The sequence below is a fragment of the Urocampus carinirostris genome, chromosome 8, assembly GCF_059441175.1.
Source record: "Urocampus carinirostris isolate Australia breed hairy pipefish chromosome 8, RoL_Ucar_1.0, whole genome shotgun sequence".
NCBI classification, from domain to species: domain Eukaryota; kingdom Metazoa; phylum Chordata; class Actinopteri; order Syngnathiformes; family Syngnathidae; genus Urocampus; species Urocampus carinirostris.
Genome location: NC_142356.1, coordinates 24,171,349 through 24,190,658, shown reverse-complemented (window position 1 = coordinate 24,190,658; position 19,310 = coordinate 24,171,349). Strand labels below are relative to the sequence as shown.

Here is a 19,310-nt window from a genome sequence, read left to right as displayed (position 1 = left end):
TTTTCTCTGATTTGATACTTTTGAGAGGTAGACTTTTTTTCTTGTTACATTGTACCTCCTTTTGGCTTGTTATCAGGGTAGGGTGATGAGGCCTCAAGTCAGACAAGTTAAGAACGACAAAGTGCAGAGGGCAGAAGTGTAAAATGCAACAAACCTCACATTTGACATATTGATACAATTTCTCCTGAGGTCAATATCCTCCCCTTTGTGTTTATCATCTGGCCTTGCTAAAACTTTTTGACACAAATAAAAAAGACTTGAGAGAATCAAATATGTTTAATTCAGCAGTATTTGTTTGAAATCATCACATTCAAAGATCAGATTCCTGTTAGGAAATTAATTGATGAATGGTGCAGAGCAGGAGAGCCCTTATGTATGCACTCATTACATTTTCCCTTTAAATTCAGCATTATTTTTTCTTCCCGATACGTTCCAACAGTTTCGCATTGGCCGCCGCTTTCTTCCTCAACTCTTCGTTCTTGGCCTCTTCTAGGAGGACGCTCAGAATCATGAGAGGGACATCGAGGGACAGTGCGAAGCCGGAGCCAGGCCGTCCTTTCTTTGGCACCTGCGGGGCCTGGGCAGGGACCGGGTTGGCCGGACCAGGGCGGTTCCGTTGAGCTTGGATCCCGCAGGACAGCAGCAGAACCAGGCAGAAGCACAACATCAATGTCTTCATGCTTGCGGTTCTAATGAGAAACAGGAAATTATTAGAATTAAAATTGTGTAACCCTGTTAAAAAATGAGGTATAAAGGAATAAAAGACAACTTAGACATCATAGCAAGTTCCAATAGCCAGGAGGGGTGGGCGATACTGGGATTTCTGGTATCGATCCAGTACAAGTAAAAACAGGGTCGTATCGATCGATACAGATGTGATACTTTTTGCTTGGAAATCTGTTGATCACTGAATATTTGAAACCCTCTTCCCTTAAGTTAGGTCATCATCAAAAATATTAATCTATATTTTTGAGACAAGGCAAACAGTTATTTTTTTAAGAACAATCAAGGCACACTTGACAGTCTTTAATTTGTTTTGATTTGATCAACGCCATTCCTGCCATTTAATGGTGATTATCATACTGAAATCATTCCCAGAGGCTTGATACTTACCAGCAGGACCAAAGCCTTTGGAATTGTCTTTTATAAAAAAGAAAATATGTATTTATATTCATATTATCTCATCTCATCTCATTAGCTCCACCGCTTATCCTCATTAGGGTCGCGGGGGGGGCTGGAGCCCATCCCAGCCATCTCCGGGCAGTCATGGTGCCTTAATTCAAATTAATCAATTCAAAGTAGATGAGATATTTCCTAATCAATGATAGTCAATAATTTTGGTTTATAATTTTTCTCTCATTTTGGATATTGCTACATTTCAAACCCATTTTTCATGTTTTATTATAGTTTAATCTTAATAACAAAATAAAAAACCTAATGCTTAAACTGAGCAAACATCAGCCAGTCTATTTGTTTCTTACCATGATACTTTCTATAGTTTTGTATAAGAAAATGATAAAAATCAGCAAAATATGTGCAAGAGTTTGATTTAATTTGATTTATTTAATCATTTTTTTGCAGTGCGATCTTAAACAGTTTCAAATAAGTAGTGCTTGTAATCTGGCCTAAATTGTAGGTGTATTCGCAAAAAATAAAAGAAAATAAAAATAAAAACATACATTTCACAAAAGATCATTGTTTCAGTCTTGTGTGCCTGTTTAATGTGGTGATGGCCCTGAGGAAAAAAAAACTTTCTCCGAGCCTGTTAGTCCTTGTTGGTATACCAGCCGAAAGCACTCGTAATTATTGATTTTTTTGATCGTGCTACCAAACAAAAAGAAGAAGTGATTGAGGGCTATACAAATAGACAATGCTTAACTTAAAGAAAAAAAATCCAAAGCAACTCCCAAGTTCTGATTAAAAGTGTGAGCAGTCATACTTACTCGGTGTCACTGCAATCCAATGGATATTTACTTAATTGGGGAAAAAACTTCAAGTGCTGAAATATTCAGAATATTCTAATTATGAACCAAAAAATGTATCCAGGTGGGTTGCCTAAGTGAGTCTAGGTTTCGTCGTCCCCTCTCTTTTAATGTCCTCCCTCCCTCCCTTCATTTCCTCTCATTTCCGCCATCCTCCACGTTGTGTATTTCTCAGGTCTAAAAATTAGGGGTGGGTGATACTAGGATTTTTTGTATCAATCCGATCCAAGTTGATACAGGGCAGAATCGGCACCGATACTTAACACTTGGAAGTGTCATTGAATAATTCAACTCTCTCCCTGTATTTAATTTATACTCACAATAGAATATTTAAAAAAGACAAATACATATTTCAGTTAAAACTGTAGTGTAAATTGTATCTCATTGTCTCTATTACCATATGACAACTGATTTACAGTACAGTATATTTGCACAGTCATGGTTGCAGCTCGTTAATCTCTTTTTTATATGTTTATGTCAATTTGTGGTTTTGCCACAATATTTGACCATTTTACCGCATGCATCACACCTGACATTGTCCTGTCGCTGAAAAACTCATCCACATTGCACCACGCTTCTGATTTGCACTTCTTACTTGGAATAAAAGTCTGTAATAGTCTGTGGTCTGTGCAGCCCTTTCAGACTTCATGATTGGGGCTATACACATAAACAAGGCTTGAGTTGACATTATTCGAGCTAGTTACAATAACTTGTAAATTGACCACCAAAATAGTCAATTCAAGTAACATCCATCCATCCGTTTTCTGCTCCACTTATCCTCACAAGAGTCACAGGGGCCCATCCCAGCCACCTTCAGGCAGTGGGCAGGGGACACCCTGAACTGGTTGCCAGGCAGTAGCAGGTCCAGTAACAATATAGATCTCAAATTTGTTTTAAATGTTACAGTCGGCTGACACGAGCAATCTTTTCTGACTGCAACAAAGCCACCATTGAAAACTACAAAGAAAAACAAAAACTAACTCACCAAACTTAGGGTGTTTTTGGTCTTATGTGAATCACACCGTCACAGGGTGGAGTCAAGACAGTTTTTTTTAAGAGAAATTTGTTTTGCTAACAATTGCTGTTGATAATCGCAGCTCCTGTCTGTTCGTCTACACTGGAAATGAAGAAAGACTGCTAACCTCTTGCTATAATGTTTATAATGTCTATGATGGCTTTAAAAAAAAAAAAACCTTTGTGACAGGGAATAACAAATCATTATTCGCTAATTAAAAGAATTGATTTCATTATATGATCAAATATTGACGACAATGTGTTTCCTTTGAATTTTAGTATTTTATTTAGATGTCGAATTATTACTATTATCATTTATTTATTTATTTATTTATTTATTTTTAATTCGCTCTCTGACGGGGTTACAATCAAATTTGAGAATTTTGGCAGATACAAAAAGAAGATGGATACCTTTATTTAATTTATATTTCTTCATTCATATGGCGCAAAGGCTAATGCTATTTTAATGGGGTTGAGCCATAAACAATCCAAAGTCAGTTTCTCTTGGAAGATATAAATCAATTTCCAGTTGACGTCATCACCGCATACTCATGGGATACTCCGCATTGTCGACCCAAAACAGCGGGAGTAGCAGTAGGAGTTTGAATAGAGCACGAGGAGTTTGTATGTTGAGATGTGTTTTTAGAGTCACAATACACAAAATAAAAATCCCCAGCTTTTGTGTGCTTACAGTACATGGATCCCTTCACCAGTTGGGTCGTAGAGGGCGCCCCTTCCTGTGGTGTGTCCAGGGCATGTACAGCCTGGGGGCACCCTTACCTCTCTAGGCTGGTTTCCATGGTTACCGGTAGAAGGAGAAGCCTCCTGATCTGACTCAGATACCGCACCTTCAACATCTGGTCGCCATTAGGGTTAGTTTTTCTGTGTCTGTCATCTCGCACTTCAGAATGAGCCGCAATGATGGGCAACTGCGTTTGTGTGACAATACTGATTCTAGGTCCTAAATCACTGGGGAAAAATTATTTTGTTTTTAAATATTGAGTACCACATCGTACAATACGCATTGCTCTTGTGTGAACAGCTGCACAAATCGCAATTTTAAAGAAAATATTTTTCTTTTTGCAATTCCAAGAGAATACAGGCCTTTTCAAAAGCATCGTAGGAGCCAGATTAGGTAAACTGAAAATATGTGAGAGCCAACTAATCAGCCTGGCATTCCTTGAACAGTCTTTAATAAATTCACTGTCCGTGAAAGATTTGCATTGCTCAGCCATCAGGGTCACAACATCGTATCTCGCCTTGGTAACAATTTCATTTGACCTGCAGATCCTCGTGAAGAGCGCTGCTGTGCCGTTAAAACAGCTTACCACTGCTTCACCTTCTCACAGCGATCAACATTACTGGCAGGCTTCATATTATTTTATGACAGAGGCCGCTGTTCAGTAAAAATTTGATCACGGGCCGTAACTGACACCTGGACCAGACTATGGACATCCCTGCTTTAAAAGAACTGACTGAACCGAGGACATCATTAGGCATTTTCGCATTTGTGGTGTCCATTCGCAATGATCGCAGCAAGGCTTTAGGGCTAGGACCTTAGCTTGGCCTTTTGGCTGAGAGTAAGTGTCCCGGCTCCTGGGCTTTGTAGCGTATTGTGAACTGACCGATAACGGATAATGGATAATGAATAACGAAGATAGAACAATAACCCTTAAAAACCCCAAACCCCAAACCCAGTTGGGAAAGAGAAACGGATCTATTGACACTAACAAAGATGTTATATAATGAAATTGTGAATATGCTTGATTGCTATTAAGATTTTCGAGAAGGGTTGTTCAAACCTCACATTGTGTTTGCTGTTAAACGTCATATTGAAATATAATATTGTGAATGTGCTTAATTGCTGTTGAGATTGTCATGATTGTTTTCTGTTATTAGTGTCAATAAATTTGTTCAAACCAAAAAAATTCTGAGAAATATGGCGACACCACGGTGTTTTCGAGCTTGCTCTGTCCACTCCACGCATCGGCCCGGTATTGCAGTACCTCCGGGAACGGTGCATTCGCAATGATCGCAGCAAGGCTTTAGGGCTAGGACCTTATCTTGGCCTTTTGGCTGAGAGTAAGTGTCCCGGCTCCTAGGCTTTGTAGCGTATTATGAACTGACCGATAATGGATAATGAATAACGAAGATAGAACAATAACCCTTAAAAACCCCAAAACCCCATGGTAAGTAAGGGTAGGGCGGTTTGATCCAAATATTGATATTGGATCAATACTTTTGTCTTAAAATCGATACTGGCTTCCCATTTTGACTATCACTATAATAATGTTGTTGGTTGTCGTAAGATTATACAAACATTATAACTTTTAAATTAGGTCCAATTGTGGTTTCACTTTATTTGCCCAACTGATTTTGGCGCATAAAACAGAAGGTGAAAACGTATTTCATGATGCATATATATTAGGGAATGTAGTTTCACAACCAAAAGGAATCGATTCATACGTCACTAGCTACACTATTATCTTTTGAACAGTGGTGTCATTTTACCAAAGTGAATCTTGCACAAGAGTCATTTCAATACAAACTTCAAATTCTCCGTGCATTACTTTTCTGTTACATTTCCCCCAAAAATGAGATACAAAGTCATTTTAGTGACGTTTGCGCGCGATTGGCATATGCTCAGTGTGGCATTTCACACTGGGGGACAATTTTCGGCAAGGATGAAATGGTCAACACAGGCCTAGTGCGCCCTCTTGTGGCTGCAACGATCAATTTATTTTTAATAATCAATGACGGTCAATTATTCTTTCGGTTCATCGATGAAGAAAGTTCAATGAAAATACAAAACAGCAGAATATGCGATAAATTAAAACAATACAAAACCCAAAATGTGTGACGAATAACTTACCAATAAAAAAATACATAAAGCATATGCTATACACCTGCAAATGTGTCATATACTTATTTTCTACCACATCATCCCAAAATAATATTAGATTTACACTTATCACACAGGAACGAAAAAGTGCAATAAATGTAATTCTAATGTGTCAAAAAATCTCTAAATTGTAAACTAAATTGTTTATTTGGTTAATTCTTTGAATATCAACATCCTCAATGTGCAAATAATACATAATATGCTTAAGTATATTCCCTGGGGTTGAGAGAAATATGTCATCATTATTATTTTTCTTTTTACTTCGTTTACTTTATACGATCCCAAAACTGTATGCAACATCCTACGTGCCCACACTTCCTGTGTAAATGTTGTGTAAATTAAAACATTATCTTCTTTGTTCCTTTATCTTCTTTGTTTTCTTTTATCCTCACTGTTAAATGTGATACTGGAGTTGCCACATCCAATTTCGTTGTCACAATATGTTCAACCCATTTTGTAACAATGACAATTAAGGTATATTCTATTAGATTGTATTCTATTCTATTCTATTCTATTCTATTCTATTCTATGTTATCAGTGAATTTCCATTGCTTGACCTGTAAACATACTTTACTTATATTACAAAATTCTTATCATCGACGTTATCCTATTTGGCATTTGGATTCTATGTAAAAAAAATATTATCCAACTCCCCTTTATGTTTATCATCTGGCCTTGCTAAAACCTTTTGACACAAATAAAACAGATTTTAGAGAATCAAATGTGTTTAATTTAGCAGTATTTGTTTGAAATCATCACATTCAAAGATCAGATTTCTGTTAGGAAATGATATGATGAATGGTGCAGAGCAGGACAGCCATTATGTATGCACTCATTACATTTTTTTTCCTTTAAATTCAGCATTATTTTTTCTTCCCAAAACGTTCCAACAGTTTCGCATTGGCCGCCGCTTTCTTCCTCAACTCTTCGTTCTTGGCCTCTTCTAGGAGGACGCTCAGAATCATGAGAGGGACATCGAGGGACAGTGCGAAGCCGGAGCCAGGCCGTCCTTTCTTTGGCACCTGCGGAGCCTGGGCAGGGACCGGGTTGGCCGGACCAGGGCGGTTCCGTTGAGCTTGGATCCCGCAGGACAGCAGCAGAACCAGGCAGAAGCACAACATCAATGTCTTCATGCTTGCGGTTCTAATGAGAAACAGGAAATTATTAGAATTAAAATTGTGTAACCCTGTTAAAAAGTGAGGTATAAAGGAATAAAAGACAACTTAGACATCATAGCAAGTTCCAATAGCCAGGAGGGGTGGACGATACTGGGATTTCTGGTAGCGATCCAGTACAAGTAAAAACAGGGTCATATAGATCGATACAGATGTGATACTTTTTGCCTGGAGATCTCATGATCATTGAATATTTGAAACCCTCTTCCCTTAAGTTAGGTCATCATCAAAAATATTAATGTATATTTTTGAGACGAGGCACACAGTTATTTTTTTAAGAACTCTCAAGGCACACCTGACAGTCTTTAATTTGTTTTGATTTGATCAACGCCATTCCTGCCATTTAATGGTGATTATCATACTGAAATCATTCCCAGAGGCTTGATACTGATCAGCAGGACCAAAGCCTTTGAAATTGTCTTTTTTAAAAAAGAAAATATGTATTTATATTTATATTATCTCATCTTATCTCATTAGCTACACCGCTTATCCTCGTTAGGGTCGCGGGGGGGCTGGAGCCCATCCCTGCCATCTCCGGGCAATCATGGTGCCTTAATTCAAATTAATCAATTCAAAGTAGATGAGATATTTCCTAATCAATGATAGTCAATAATTTTGGTTTATAATTTTTCTCTCATTTTGGATATTGCTACATTTCAAACCCATTTTTCATGTTTTATTATAGTTTAATCTTGTTTTTCTATAACAAAATAAAAAACCTAATGCTTAAACTGAGCAAACATCAGCCAGTCTATTTGTTTCTTACCATGATACTTTCTATAGTTTTGTATAAGAAAATGATAAAAATCAGCAAAATATGTGCAGAGTTTGATTTAATCTGATTTATTTAATCATTTTTTTTGCAGTGCGATCTTAAACAGTTTCAAATAAGTAGTGCTTGTAATCTGGCCTAAATTGTAGGTGTATTCGCAAAAAATAAAAGAAAATAAAAATGAAAACATACATTTCACAAAAGATCATTGTTTCAGTCTTGTGTGCCTGTTTAATGTGGTGATGGCCCTGAGGAAAAAAGACTTTCTCCGAGCCTGTTGGTCCTTGTTGGTATACCAGCCGAAAGCACTCGTAATTATTGATTTTTTGATCGTGCTACCAAAAAAAAGAAGAAGTGATTGAGGGCTACACAAATAGACATGGCTTTACTCAAAGAAAAAAAATCCAAAGCAACTCCCAAGTTCTGATTAAAAGTGTGAGCAGTCATACTTACTCGGTGTCACTGCAATCCAATGGATATTTACTTACTTGGGGAAAAAAAACTTCAAGTGCTGAAATATTCAGAATTTTCTAATTATGAACCAAAAAATGTCTCCAGGTGGGTTGCCTAAGTGAGTCTAGGTTTCGTCGTCCCCTCTCTTTTAATGTCCTCCCTCCCTCCCTCCGTTCATTTTATCTCATTTCCGCCATCCTCCACGTTGTGTATTTCTTAGGTCTAAAAATGAGGGGTGGGCGATACTAGGATTTTTTGTATCAATCCAATCCAAGTTGACACAGGGCAGAATCGGCACCGATACTTAACACTTGGAAGTGTCATTGAATAATTCAACTCTCTCCCTGTATTTAATTTATACTCACAATAGAATATTTAAAAAAGACAAATACATATTTCAGTTAAAACTGTAGTGTAAATTGTATCTCATTGTCTCTATTACCATATGACAACTGATTTACAGTACAGTATATTTGCACAGTCATGGTTGCAGCTCGTAATCTATTCTTTAAATGTGTATGTCAATTTGTGGTGTTGCCACAGTATTTGACCATTTTACTGCATGTATCACACCTGACATTGTCCTGTCGCTGAAAAACTCATCCACATTGCACCACGCTTCTGATTTGCACTTCTTACTTGGAATAAAAGTCTGTAGTCTGTAATAGTCTGTGGTCTGTGCAGCCCTTTCAGACTTCATGATTGGGGCTATACACATAAACAAGGCTTGAGTTGACATAATTCGAGCTAGTTACAATAACGATCTGATCTGCCACTATGTCCCGGTCCGAAGCCTACGATCTGAGAGTGCTGGTCTTCTGATGATCCCGAGAGCAAAGAAGTCCTCGGCTGGTTCGAGAGCGTTCTCCATTCGGGCACCGGTGCTGTGGAATGCTCTTCCCCCTGAGATTCGATCTGCAACCTCAGTGAAAATGTTTAAATCTAAACTTAAAACTCACTTCTACTCCATTGCATACGAATAACCTACTCCTCTTGTCGGTTGAAAATAGTTTGTGTAATATAGTGTAACAATCTGTGAAGCCCTTGAGACTCTTCGTGATTTAGGGCTATACAAATAAAAATGACTTGACTTGACTTAACTTGTAAATTGACCCACAAAATGGTAAATTCAAGTAACATCCATCCATCCATCCATTTTCTGCTCCACTTATCCTCACAAGAGTCACAGGGGCCCATCCCAGTTATCTTCAGGCAGTGGGCAGGGGACACCCTGAACTGGTTGCCAGGCAGTAGCAGGTCCAGTAACAATATATATCTCAAATTTGTTTTAAATGTTACAGTCCGCTGACACGAGCAATCTTTTCTGAGTACAACAAAGCCACCATTGAAAACTACAAAGAAATACAAAAACTAACTCACCAAACTTAGGGTATTGTTGGTCCTATGTGAATCACACCGTCACAGGGTGGAGTCAAAACAGAGATTTTTTTTAGGAGAAATGTGTTTTGCTAACAATTGCTGTTGATAATCGTAGCTCCTGTCTGTTCGTCTACACTGGAAATGAAGAAAGACTGCTAACCTCTCGCTAAAATGTTTATAATGTCTATGATGGCTTTTTAAAAAAAAAAAAAAACCTTTGTGACAGGGAATAACAAATCATTATTCGCTAATTAAAATAGTTGATTTCATTACATGATCAAATATTTACGACAATGTGTTTCCTTTGAATTTTTGTATTTTATTTAGATATCGAATTATTATTATTATCATGTATTTATTTATTTTTAATTCGCTTTCTGACGGGGTTACTATCAAATTTGAGAATTTTGTCAGAACCAAAAGGAATCGATTCATACGTCACCAGCTACACTTTTATCTTTTGAACAGTGGTGTCATTTTACCAAAGTGAATCTTGCACAAGAGTAATTTCTATACAAACTTCAAATTCTCCGTGCATTACTTTTCTGTTACATTTCCCCCCAAAATGAGATACAATGTCATTTTAGTGACGTCTGCGCGCGATTGGCATATGCTCAGTGTGGCATTTCACACTGGGGGACAATTTTCGGCAAGGATGAAATGGTCAACACAGGCCTAGTGCGCCCTCTTGTGGCTGCAACGATCAATTTCTTTTTAATAATCAATGACTGTCAATTATTCTTTCGGTTCATCGATGAAGTTCAATGAAAATACAAAACAACAGAATATGCCATAAATTAAAACAATACAAAACCCAAAATGTGTGACGAATAACTTAACAATAAAAAAATACATAAAGCATATGCTATACACCTGCAAATGTGTCATATACTTATTTTCTACCACATCATCCCAAAATAATATTAGATTTACACTTATCATACAGAAACGAGAAAGTGCAATACATGTAATTCTAATGTGTCAAAAAATCTCAAAATTGTAAACTAAATTGTTCGGCTCGCTACATCGGGTCAGGTGTATCGACATTTCGTTCTGTGTACATTGTTACAAAGAATGACAATACAAAGGAAATTATTATTATTATTTGGCTAATTCTTTGAATTTCAACATCCTCAATGTGCAAATAATACATAATATGCTTAAGTATATTCCCTGGGGTTGAGAGAAACATGTCATCATTATTATTTTTCTTTTTACTTCGTTTACTTTATACGATCCCAAAACTGTATGCAACATCCTACGTGCCCACACTTCCTGTGTAAATATTGTGTAAATTAAAACATTATCTTCTTTGTTCCTTTATCTTCTTTGTTTTCTTTTATCCTCACTGTTAAATGTGATACTGGAGTTGCCACATCCAATTTCGTTGTCACAATATGTTCAACCCATTTTGTAACAATGACAATTAAGGTATATTCTATTTTATTCTATTCTATTCTATTCTATTCTATTCTATTCTATTCTATTCTATTCTATTCTATTCTATTCTATTCTATGTTATCAGTGAATTTCCATTACTTGACCTGTAAACATACTTTACTTATATTACAAAATTCTTATCATCGACGTTATCTTATTTGGCATTTGGTTTCTATGTAAAAAAAATTACATATTAGCTTTTTCCATATTTTGCTTAAAATATTCCCGTTCCTACAAAAAGTGTTATGTACCTAATGTTATATTTTACTATTTATTTTGTCGTTGTTGTGCTCTGTACAGCCCTTTGAGACTTTTCGTGATGAAGGGCTATCCCAATAAATATGACTTGACTTGACCCCTATTAATGTCACAGTTGCCATGGCGCCCAATTGGCCCCGCCTTTGTGGCGCCAGCTGCAGGTCGTTGATATATTGGCTTTCCTTCTATTTAAGTTCAGTGCTCTCACTCACCTTTTGTCAAACCAGCTGAGAATAATGTTTTTCTATTTATGCAGTCAGGATTCAGGGCTTATCACTCAGCTGAGACAGCCCTGGTTAAGGTAACCAACGATCTACTCTTGGCAATGGTTTCCTTCCCTTCATCACTGCTGCTGCTGCTGGACCTCACTGCTGCATTTGACACTGTAGACCATATTACTAGATCAGCTGGATAAATTGATTGGTCTCTGAGGAACAGTCCTCTCATGGCCCAGATCTTATCCCCCAGATAGGACGCGTTGTGTTGGATATGGTGCTACGACCTCTGAGCACTTAAGTGTTACCTGTGGCTTTCCGCAGGGCTCAGTACTTGGTCCCCGTGACTTGACTTAATGCCCTGCTCAATCTCTTCTTCCTGTTCAGTCAATCAGTGCCATACCTAGTAGGTTGGAGAGGGACTGTTTTTGAGATGAAGTTTTTGAGGAGTATGTTAGGAGTGACAAGATTGTATAGATTGAGAAATGAAATTGTGAGAGACAGAACTGGAGTAGTAGCGGAACGGAGCGAGCGTGTGGATAAGAGAGTACTCAGTTGGTTTGGACACATGGAGAGGATGGATGAGGAGCAAATTTTGAAGAGAGATAGAGCAGAAGTAAATGGAAGGAGACCAGACCGCAATTGACGTGAGTGCGCTAGGGGAAAGAGGTCTAAATATAGTGGAAGCTAAAGCTCTTGTTGGTGATAGGAATAAGTGGGAGATGTGTTGTGAAAGGATAGTGTGATGTTTGGACGTGTTCTAGGGATAGCAGGTCACATGTATGATGCGGCAGGGTTAAACCAGTGAAAGAACAGAAGAGTGTGTTGTGTCACATGTGACATGGCCGCTTTCTTGTGTCCCGTTTCATCTGGAGGGACGAAAGCATGACCAACTTGGGTGCTGAGGTGCTTACCCTGTTTGGGTGTTCAGGCATTTGGGTTGGCCATGGTAATTTTTTTTTTTGGGGGGGGTATTTCATTCCTTTTTCAATTCCTTTTTTTATGTGTTTGTTTAGTGTTGGTCACCCCTGTCGAGGGATATGACCAAGGCATAAAGATAGAATGGTTGTTTTATTTTTGTTTTGGCCCATCGCAATGGATTCCAAGAAAGTTAGTGATAAGAGGAGAGAAAAGTGGAAAACAGTGAAAAAAACAATCGATTCGATGAAGGAATGATTACAAAATAAGTAAATATTGAACGAGTGTCTGTCATTGAAGAAGTGCTTGAAGGGTTAGTTAATGGTTTAAAAATGTTATATTTCTAGCTTTTTTACCAGTATATTGATGATTGTTATCTACACAATTGAGTAATGATCGTTGTTTGGGTAGACATTTCTTTTCATAATTTGGGTACAAACATCTTTCAGTGTATGTTTTACAGCTGTTTCAGGGGGTCGCTTATAGGCGATGTTGGCTTAGATGAGAGTATATACGGTACTTTAAGTTTTAGTTTTGCTAGTCATTTAGTTTTTTGAAGGGAGGTGAAAGTATTCTACTTTCTCTGCTTCAAACTGCACTTTTCTCTGATTTGATACTTTTGAGAGGTAGACTTATTTTCTTGTTACATTGTACCTCCTTTTGGCTTGTTATCAGGGTGGGATGATGAGGCCTCAAGTCAGACAAGTTAAGAACGACAAAGTGCAGAGGGCAGAAGTGTAAAATGCAACAAACCTCACATTTGACATATTGATACAATTTCTCCTGAGGTCAATATCCTCCCCTTTGTGTTTATCATCTGTCCTTGCTAAAACTTTTTGACACAAATGAAAAAGGCTTGAGGGAATAAAATATGTTTAATTCAGCAGTATTTGTTTGAAATCATCACATTCAAAGATCAGATTTCTGTTAGGAAATGATATGATGAATGGTGCAGAGCAGGACAGCCCTTATGTATGCACTCATTACATTTTTTCTTTTAAATTCAGAATTATTTTTTCTTCCCGATACGTTCCAACAGTTTCGCATTGGCCGCCGCTTTCTTCCTCAACTCTTCGTTCTTGGCCTCTTCTAGGAGGACGCTCAGAATCATGATAGGAACATCGAGGGACAGTGCGAAGCCAGGCCGCCCTTTCTTTGGCACCTGCGGGGCCTGGGCAGGGATCGGGTTGGCCGGACCAGGGCGGTTCCGTTGAGCTTGGATCCCGCAGGACATCAGCAGAACCAGGCAGAAGCACAACATCAATGTCCTCATGCTTTCGGATCTAATGAGAAACAGGAAATTATTAGAATTAAAATTGTGTAACCCTGTTAAAAAGTGAGATATAAAGGATTAAAAGACATCTTAGACATCATAGCAAGTTCCAATAGCCAGGAGGGGTGCGAGATACTGGGTTATCTGGTATCGATCCAGTACAAGTAAAAACAGGGTCGTATCGATCGATACAGATGTCATACTTTTTGCTTGGAAATCTCATGATCATTGAATATTTGAAACCCTCCTCCCTTAAGTTTGTTCATCATCAAAAATGTTAATCCATATAAGTTAGTATTTCTCAACTTTTTTGAGACGAGGCACACAGTTATTTTTTTAAGAACTCTCAAGGCACACTTGACAGTCTTTGATTTGTTTTGATTTGATCAACGCCATTCCAGCCATTTAATGGTGATTATCATACTGAAATCATTCCCAGAGGCTTGATACTGACCAGCAGCACCAAAGCCTTTGGAATTGTCTTTTTAAAAAAAGAAAATATGTATTTATACTTTTTTTTTACAAATATTAGATTATCATGGTGCCTTAATTCAAATTAATCAATTCAAAGTAGATGAGATATTTCCTAATCAATGATAGTCAATAATTTTGGTTAATAATTTTTCTCTCATTTTGGATATTGCTACATTTTAAACCCATTTTTCATGTTTTATTATAGTTTAATCTCGTTTTTCTATATCAAAATAAAAAACCTAAAGCTTAAACTGAGCAAACATCAGCCAGTGTAATTGTTTCTTACCATGATCTTACTTTCTACAGTTTTGTTTAAGAAAATGATAAAAATCAGCAAAATGTGTGCAGAGTTTGATTTAATTTGATTTATTTAATCATTTTTTCCCATGCTATCTTAAACTATCTTAAAGGAAAAAAAAATTCTCCGAGCCTGTTGGTCCTTGTTGGTATACCAGCCGAAAGCACTCGTAATTATTGATTTTTTTGTTCGTGCTACCAAAAAAAAAAAGAAGAAGTGATTAAGGGCTATACAAATAGACAATGCTTAACTTAAAGAAAAAAAATCCAAAGCAACTCCCAAGTTCTGATTAAACGTGTGAGGAGTCATAATTACTCGGTGTCACTACAATCCAATGGATATTTACTTACTTGGGAAAAAAGCCCAAAAAAACTTCAGGTGCTGAAATAATTATCAGAATATTCTAATTTTGAACCAAAAAATGTCTCCAGTTGTGTTGTCTAAGTGAGTCTAGGTTTCGCTGTCCCCTCTCTTTTAATGTCTGTTTTCTGCTCCACTTATCCTCACAAGTCACAGGGACCCATCCCAGCCATCTTCAGGCAGTGGGCAGGGGACACCCTGAACTGGTTGCCAGGCAGTAGCAGGTCCAGTAACAATATAGATCTCAAATTTGTTTTAAATGTTATAGTCCGCTTACACGAGCAATCTTTACTGAGTGCAACAAAGCCACCATTGAAAACTAAAAAGAAAAACAAATACTAACTCACCAAACTTAGGGTGTTTTTGGTCCTTTGTGAATCACACCGTCACAGGGTGGAGTCAAGACAGAGTTTTTTTTAAAGAGAAATTTGTTTTGCTAACAATTGCTGTTGATAATCGCAGCTCCTGTCTGATCGTCTACACTAGAAATGAAGAAAGACTGCTAACCTCTCACTGTAATGTCTATAATGTCTATGATGGCTTTTAAAAAAAAAAAAACCTTTGTGACAGGCATTAACAAATCATTATTCGCTAATTAAAAGAATTGATTTCATTATATGATCAAATATTTACGACAATGTGTTTCCTTTGAATTTTAGTATTCTATTTAGATGTCGAATTATTATTATTATCATTTATTTATTTATTCGCTTTCTGACGGGGTTACAATCAAATTTGAGAATTTTGGCAGATACAAAAAGAAGACGGATACCTTTATTTAATTTATATTTCTTCATTTATATGGCTCAAAGGCTAATGCCTTTTTAATGGGGTTGAACCATAAACAATCCAAAGTCAGTTTCTCTTGGAAGATATAGATCCATTTCCAGTTTACGTCATCACCGCATACTCATGGGATGCTCCGCATTGTCGACCCAAAACAGCGGGAGTAGCAGTAGGAGTTTGAATAGAGCACGAGGAGTTTGTATGTTGAGATGTGTTTTTAGAGTCACAATATACAAAATAAAAATCCCCAGCTTTTGTGTGCTTACAGTACATGGATCCCTTCACCACTTGGGTCGTACAGGTCGCCCCTTCCTGTGGTGTGTCCAGGGCAAGTACAGCCTGGGGGCGCCCTTCCCTCTCTTGGCTGGTTTCCATGGTTACCGGTAGAAGGAGAAGCCTCCTGATCTGACTCAGATACCGCACCTTCAACATTTGGTCGCCATTAGGGTCAGGGTTAGTTTTTCTGTGTACAACGTCATCTCACACTTCAGAATGAGCCGCAATGACGAGCAGCTGCGTTTGTGTGACTGATTCTCGGTCCTAAATCACTGGGGGTGTAAATGAAATGAGCTATTTTGTTCTTAAATATTGAGTACCACATCGTACAATACGCATTGCTCTTTTGTGAACAAGTGCACAAATCGCATTTTTAAAGAACATATATATTTTTTTGCAATTCCAAGGGAATACAGGCCTTTTCAAAAGCATCGTAGGAGCCAGAGCGCCGCTGTGCTGTTAAAACAGCTTCCCGCTGCTTCAACTTCTCACAGCGACCAATATTACTGGCGGGCTTCACATTATTTTATGACAGAGGCCGCGGTTTAGCAAAGACGTGATCATGGGCGGTAACTGACCCCTGGACCAGACTATGGACATCCCTGCTTTAAAAGAACTGACTGGACCGAGGACATCATTAGACATGTTCGTGTTTGTGGTGTCCATTTCATATAAGGTAAGTAAGGGTAGGGCGGTTTGATCCAAATATTGATATTCGCTCAATACTTTTATCTCAAAATCGATACTGTCTTTCCATTTTGACTATCACTATAATAATGTTGTTGGTTTGTCATAAGATTATACAAACATTATAACTTTTAAATTAGGTCCAATTGTGGTTTCACTTTATTTGCCCAACTGATTTTGGCGCATGAGACTAAAACAGAAGGTAAAAACGTATTTCATGATGCATATATATTAGGGAATGTAGTTTCACAACCAAAAGGAATCGATTCATACATCACTAGCTACACTATTATCTTCTGAACAGTGGTGTCATTTTACCAAAGTGAATCTTGCTCAAAAGTCATTTCTATACAAAGTTTAAATTCTCTGTGCATTACTTTTCTGTTACATTTCCCCCATTAAATGAGATACAGGGAGCGGAACAAGGACTGGCAGACCATTCAAGACTCGTATGATTCAGGAGCACAACGGTGGGAGATAACGAAGAAACGAACAAATATTTTCTTTGAAAATGCAGGAAAACATAAAATACTTAAAGAGATGAAATCCATGTTGGGACTACAAAGAAGACTCCAACGCTATTTTACTCTAACACAAAAGGGGATCGAATTTAATGATGAAATCAGAGAGATCAAACAAGAACCGTAAAGCTTTGGCGGAAATAAAGAGCAAAGGCAGAATGTCACACTTTCACTTTACCTCCAGAAACCTTGTTAGAATATGATATGGTGAAATTGTGAATGTGTTTAATTGCTGTTAAAAGTGTCGATAAAAATTGTTTAAACCTCATATTGTTAGAATATGATATAATGACATTGTGAATGTGTTTAATTGCTGTTAAAAGTGTCAATACAATTGTTCAAACCAAAAAACAAAGTAATTTTAGTGACGTTTGCGCGCGATTGGGGTATGCTAAGTGGGGCATTTCACACTGGGGGACATTTTTCGGCAAGGATGAGATGGTCAACACAGGCCTAGTGCGCCATCTTGTGGCTGCAACGAACAATTCCTTTTTAATAATCAATGATAGTCAATTATTCTTTCGGTTCATCGATGAACAAGATACAATAAGAATAAAAAACAACAGAATATGCCATAAAAAAAACCCAAAAAAACAAATGTGTGACAAATAACGTAAAAATAAAAAAATACATACAGGCATATGCTATATCAAATGTGTCATATACTCATTTTCTACCACATCATCCCAAAATAATATTAGATTTACACTTATCATACAGAAACGGGAAAGTGCGAAAAATGTCATTTTTGTGTCAAAAAATCTCAAAATTGTATAATAAATTTGGTTAATTCTTTGAGAAAATCAACATTCTCAATGTGAAAATAATACATAATATGCTTAAGTATATTCCCTGGGGTTGAGAGAAACATGTCATCATTATTATTTTTCTTTTTACATCATTTACTTTATACGATCCCAAAACTGTTTGCAACATCCTACGTGCCCACACTTCCTGTGTAAATATTGTGTAAATTAAAACATTATCTTCTTTGTTCCTTTATCTTCTTTGTTTTCTTTTATCCTCACTGTTAAATGTGATACTGGAGTTGCCACATCCAATTTCGTTGTCACAATATGTTCAACCCATTTTGTAACAATGACAATTAAGGTATGTTCTATTCTATTCTATTCTATTCTATTCTATTCTATTCTATTCTATTCTATTCTATTCTATTGCTTTATTTTTTTCTCTGTATTTCTATAGCATTTTCTGTCCTCTTGAAAATTGCCAACATTGTATTGTTTGAATTATTTTTGCCAATTTCGTTTGTAATGATGCAACGTTCAATTAAAAAAGATTTATAAAAACGGTCTTAAGGTTTCCTCTGCCGGATTAACGCGGTACTACAACTCTACAGACGACAACTCGGACAACTTGTTGCCAATGTTGCCTCTAATTTTCCACGGGTCTGAGCGTTCACACAAAGTCGGCGAGCAACGCTTGAAACAACAGTGAGCAACAGCAATCCCAAGGGGGGCAACTAAGTCATTATCAAACATGTCCCAAATTTGACATTTTGCAGAGTTTCCGGCAATGCAAAATTATTTTTCTCTTGAATGAATTTACTCATGTACTATTGCAAAGGTTGTACGGCCTACAAACGTCTTTTGTTCTTACAATTCTTTCACAAGATATCCATTTCTTTTTTTTTCCTGATATATTTTGTTGCAAAATATTAACACTTTTGGGGGCTTATTTAGTCGGTTGCAAGATACAGAACTGTACTTAATCATATTTTTTAGTGGAAGTACAATGTTGGCAACAAGATTCACTTGATATAATAGGAAATTATTTGAATGCAACAAAAACTTTTTCTTCTTTTTTCTGTTTTTTTTTCAACTTTTTTTTTAATTCCTTTAAAAAAAAGTCGCATTGTATTTATTTTTTCCGAGCTGTTACTTTTTTCTTTTTGTTCTCTATTTCTTTTTTTCCTACGTTTCTTTCTTTTCTTTTTTTCTGGATTTTTTCTAAATTTGTCCTTCTTTTTTTCTCTTTGTTTCTTTTTTTCTCAGCTTTTCATTACTTTTTCATTTTGGTATTTTTTTTCTTTTTTGTTCTATTCTCCCCTTCTTTTAAGTCATTTTGTGCATAGTTTTACATAATATTTGGTCATGTTGGGATTA

General features: G+C 36.9%; 3 protein-coding genes across 6 annotated transcripts; all 3 read right to left on the bottom strand.

Moving 5' to 3' along the window:
• Positions 1-261: 261 nt before the first annotated feature.
• On the bottom strand, positions 262-3,125 carry LOC148361290 (urocortin-3-like). 2 transcript variants are annotated; one of them, XM_088343115.1, is made up of 2 exons: positions 2,968-3,125; positions 262-689 (listed from the first exon to the last, which is right to left on the bottom strand). In XM_088343115.1, exon 2 carries the CDS (start codon positions 677-679, stop codon positions 410-412), a length of 270 nt encoding a protein of 89 aa, XP_088199241.1. In that variant the 5' UTR covers positions 680-689; positions 2,968-3,125; the 3' UTR covers positions 262-409. The 2 variants fall into 2 exon arrangements, with proteins under 2 accessions (XP_088199241.1, XP_088199240.1); XM_088343114.1 differs by lacking the exon at positions 2,968-3,125 and adding an exon at positions 1,944-2,092.
• Positions 3,126-6,605: 3,480 nt separating this feature from the next.
• LOC148361289 (urocortin-3-like) lies at positions 6,606-9,848 on the bottom strand. Of its 3 annotated transcripts, none has more exons than XM_088343111.1 (2): positions 9,679-9,848; positions 6,606-7,041 (listed from the first exon to the last, which is right to left on the bottom strand). In XM_088343111.1, exon 2 carries the CDS (start codon positions 7,029-7,031, stop codon positions 6,762-6,764), a length of 270 nt encoding a protein of 89 aa, XP_088199237.1. In that variant the 5' UTR covers positions 7,032-7,041; positions 9,679-9,848; the 3' UTR covers positions 6,606-6,761. The 3 variants fall into 3 exon arrangements, with proteins under 3 accessions (XP_088199237.1, XP_088199236.1, XP_088199238.1); XM_088343110.1 differs by lacking the exon at positions 9,679-9,848 and adding an exon at positions 8,299-8,453; XM_088343112.1 differs by lacking the exon at positions 9,679-9,848 and adding an exon at positions 8,334-8,442.
• A 3,517-nt stretch (positions 9,849-13,365) lies between these two features.
• LOC148361288 (urocortin-3-like) lies at positions 13,366-15,436 on the bottom strand. The gene is made up of 2 exons (XM_088343109.1): positions 15,262-15,436; positions 13,366-13,792 (listed from the first exon to the last, which is right to left on the bottom strand). The coding sequence occupies exon 2, from the start codon at positions 13,780-13,782 to the stop codon at positions 13,519-13,521; it is 264 nt and encodes an 87-aa protein (XP_088199235.1). The 5' UTR covers positions 13,783-13,792; positions 15,262-15,436; the 3' UTR covers positions 13,366-13,518.
• Between the last annotated feature and the right edge of the window lie 3,874 nt (positions 15,437-19,310).

Bases quoted from the DNA above. Each gene is read 5' to 3' on its own strand.
- LOC148361290 (XM_088343115.1), bottom strand. From the start codon at position 679: ATGAAGACATTGATGTTGTGCTTCTGCCTGGTTCTGCTGCTGTCCTGC.
- LOC148361288 (XM_088343109.1), bottom strand. From the start codon at position 13,782: ATGAGGACATTGATGTTGTGCTTCTGCCTGGTTCTGCTGATGTCCTGC.
- LOC148361289 (XM_088343111.1), bottom strand. From the start codon at position 7,031: ATGAAGACATTGATGTTGTGCTTCTGCCTGGTTCTGCTGCTGTCCTGC.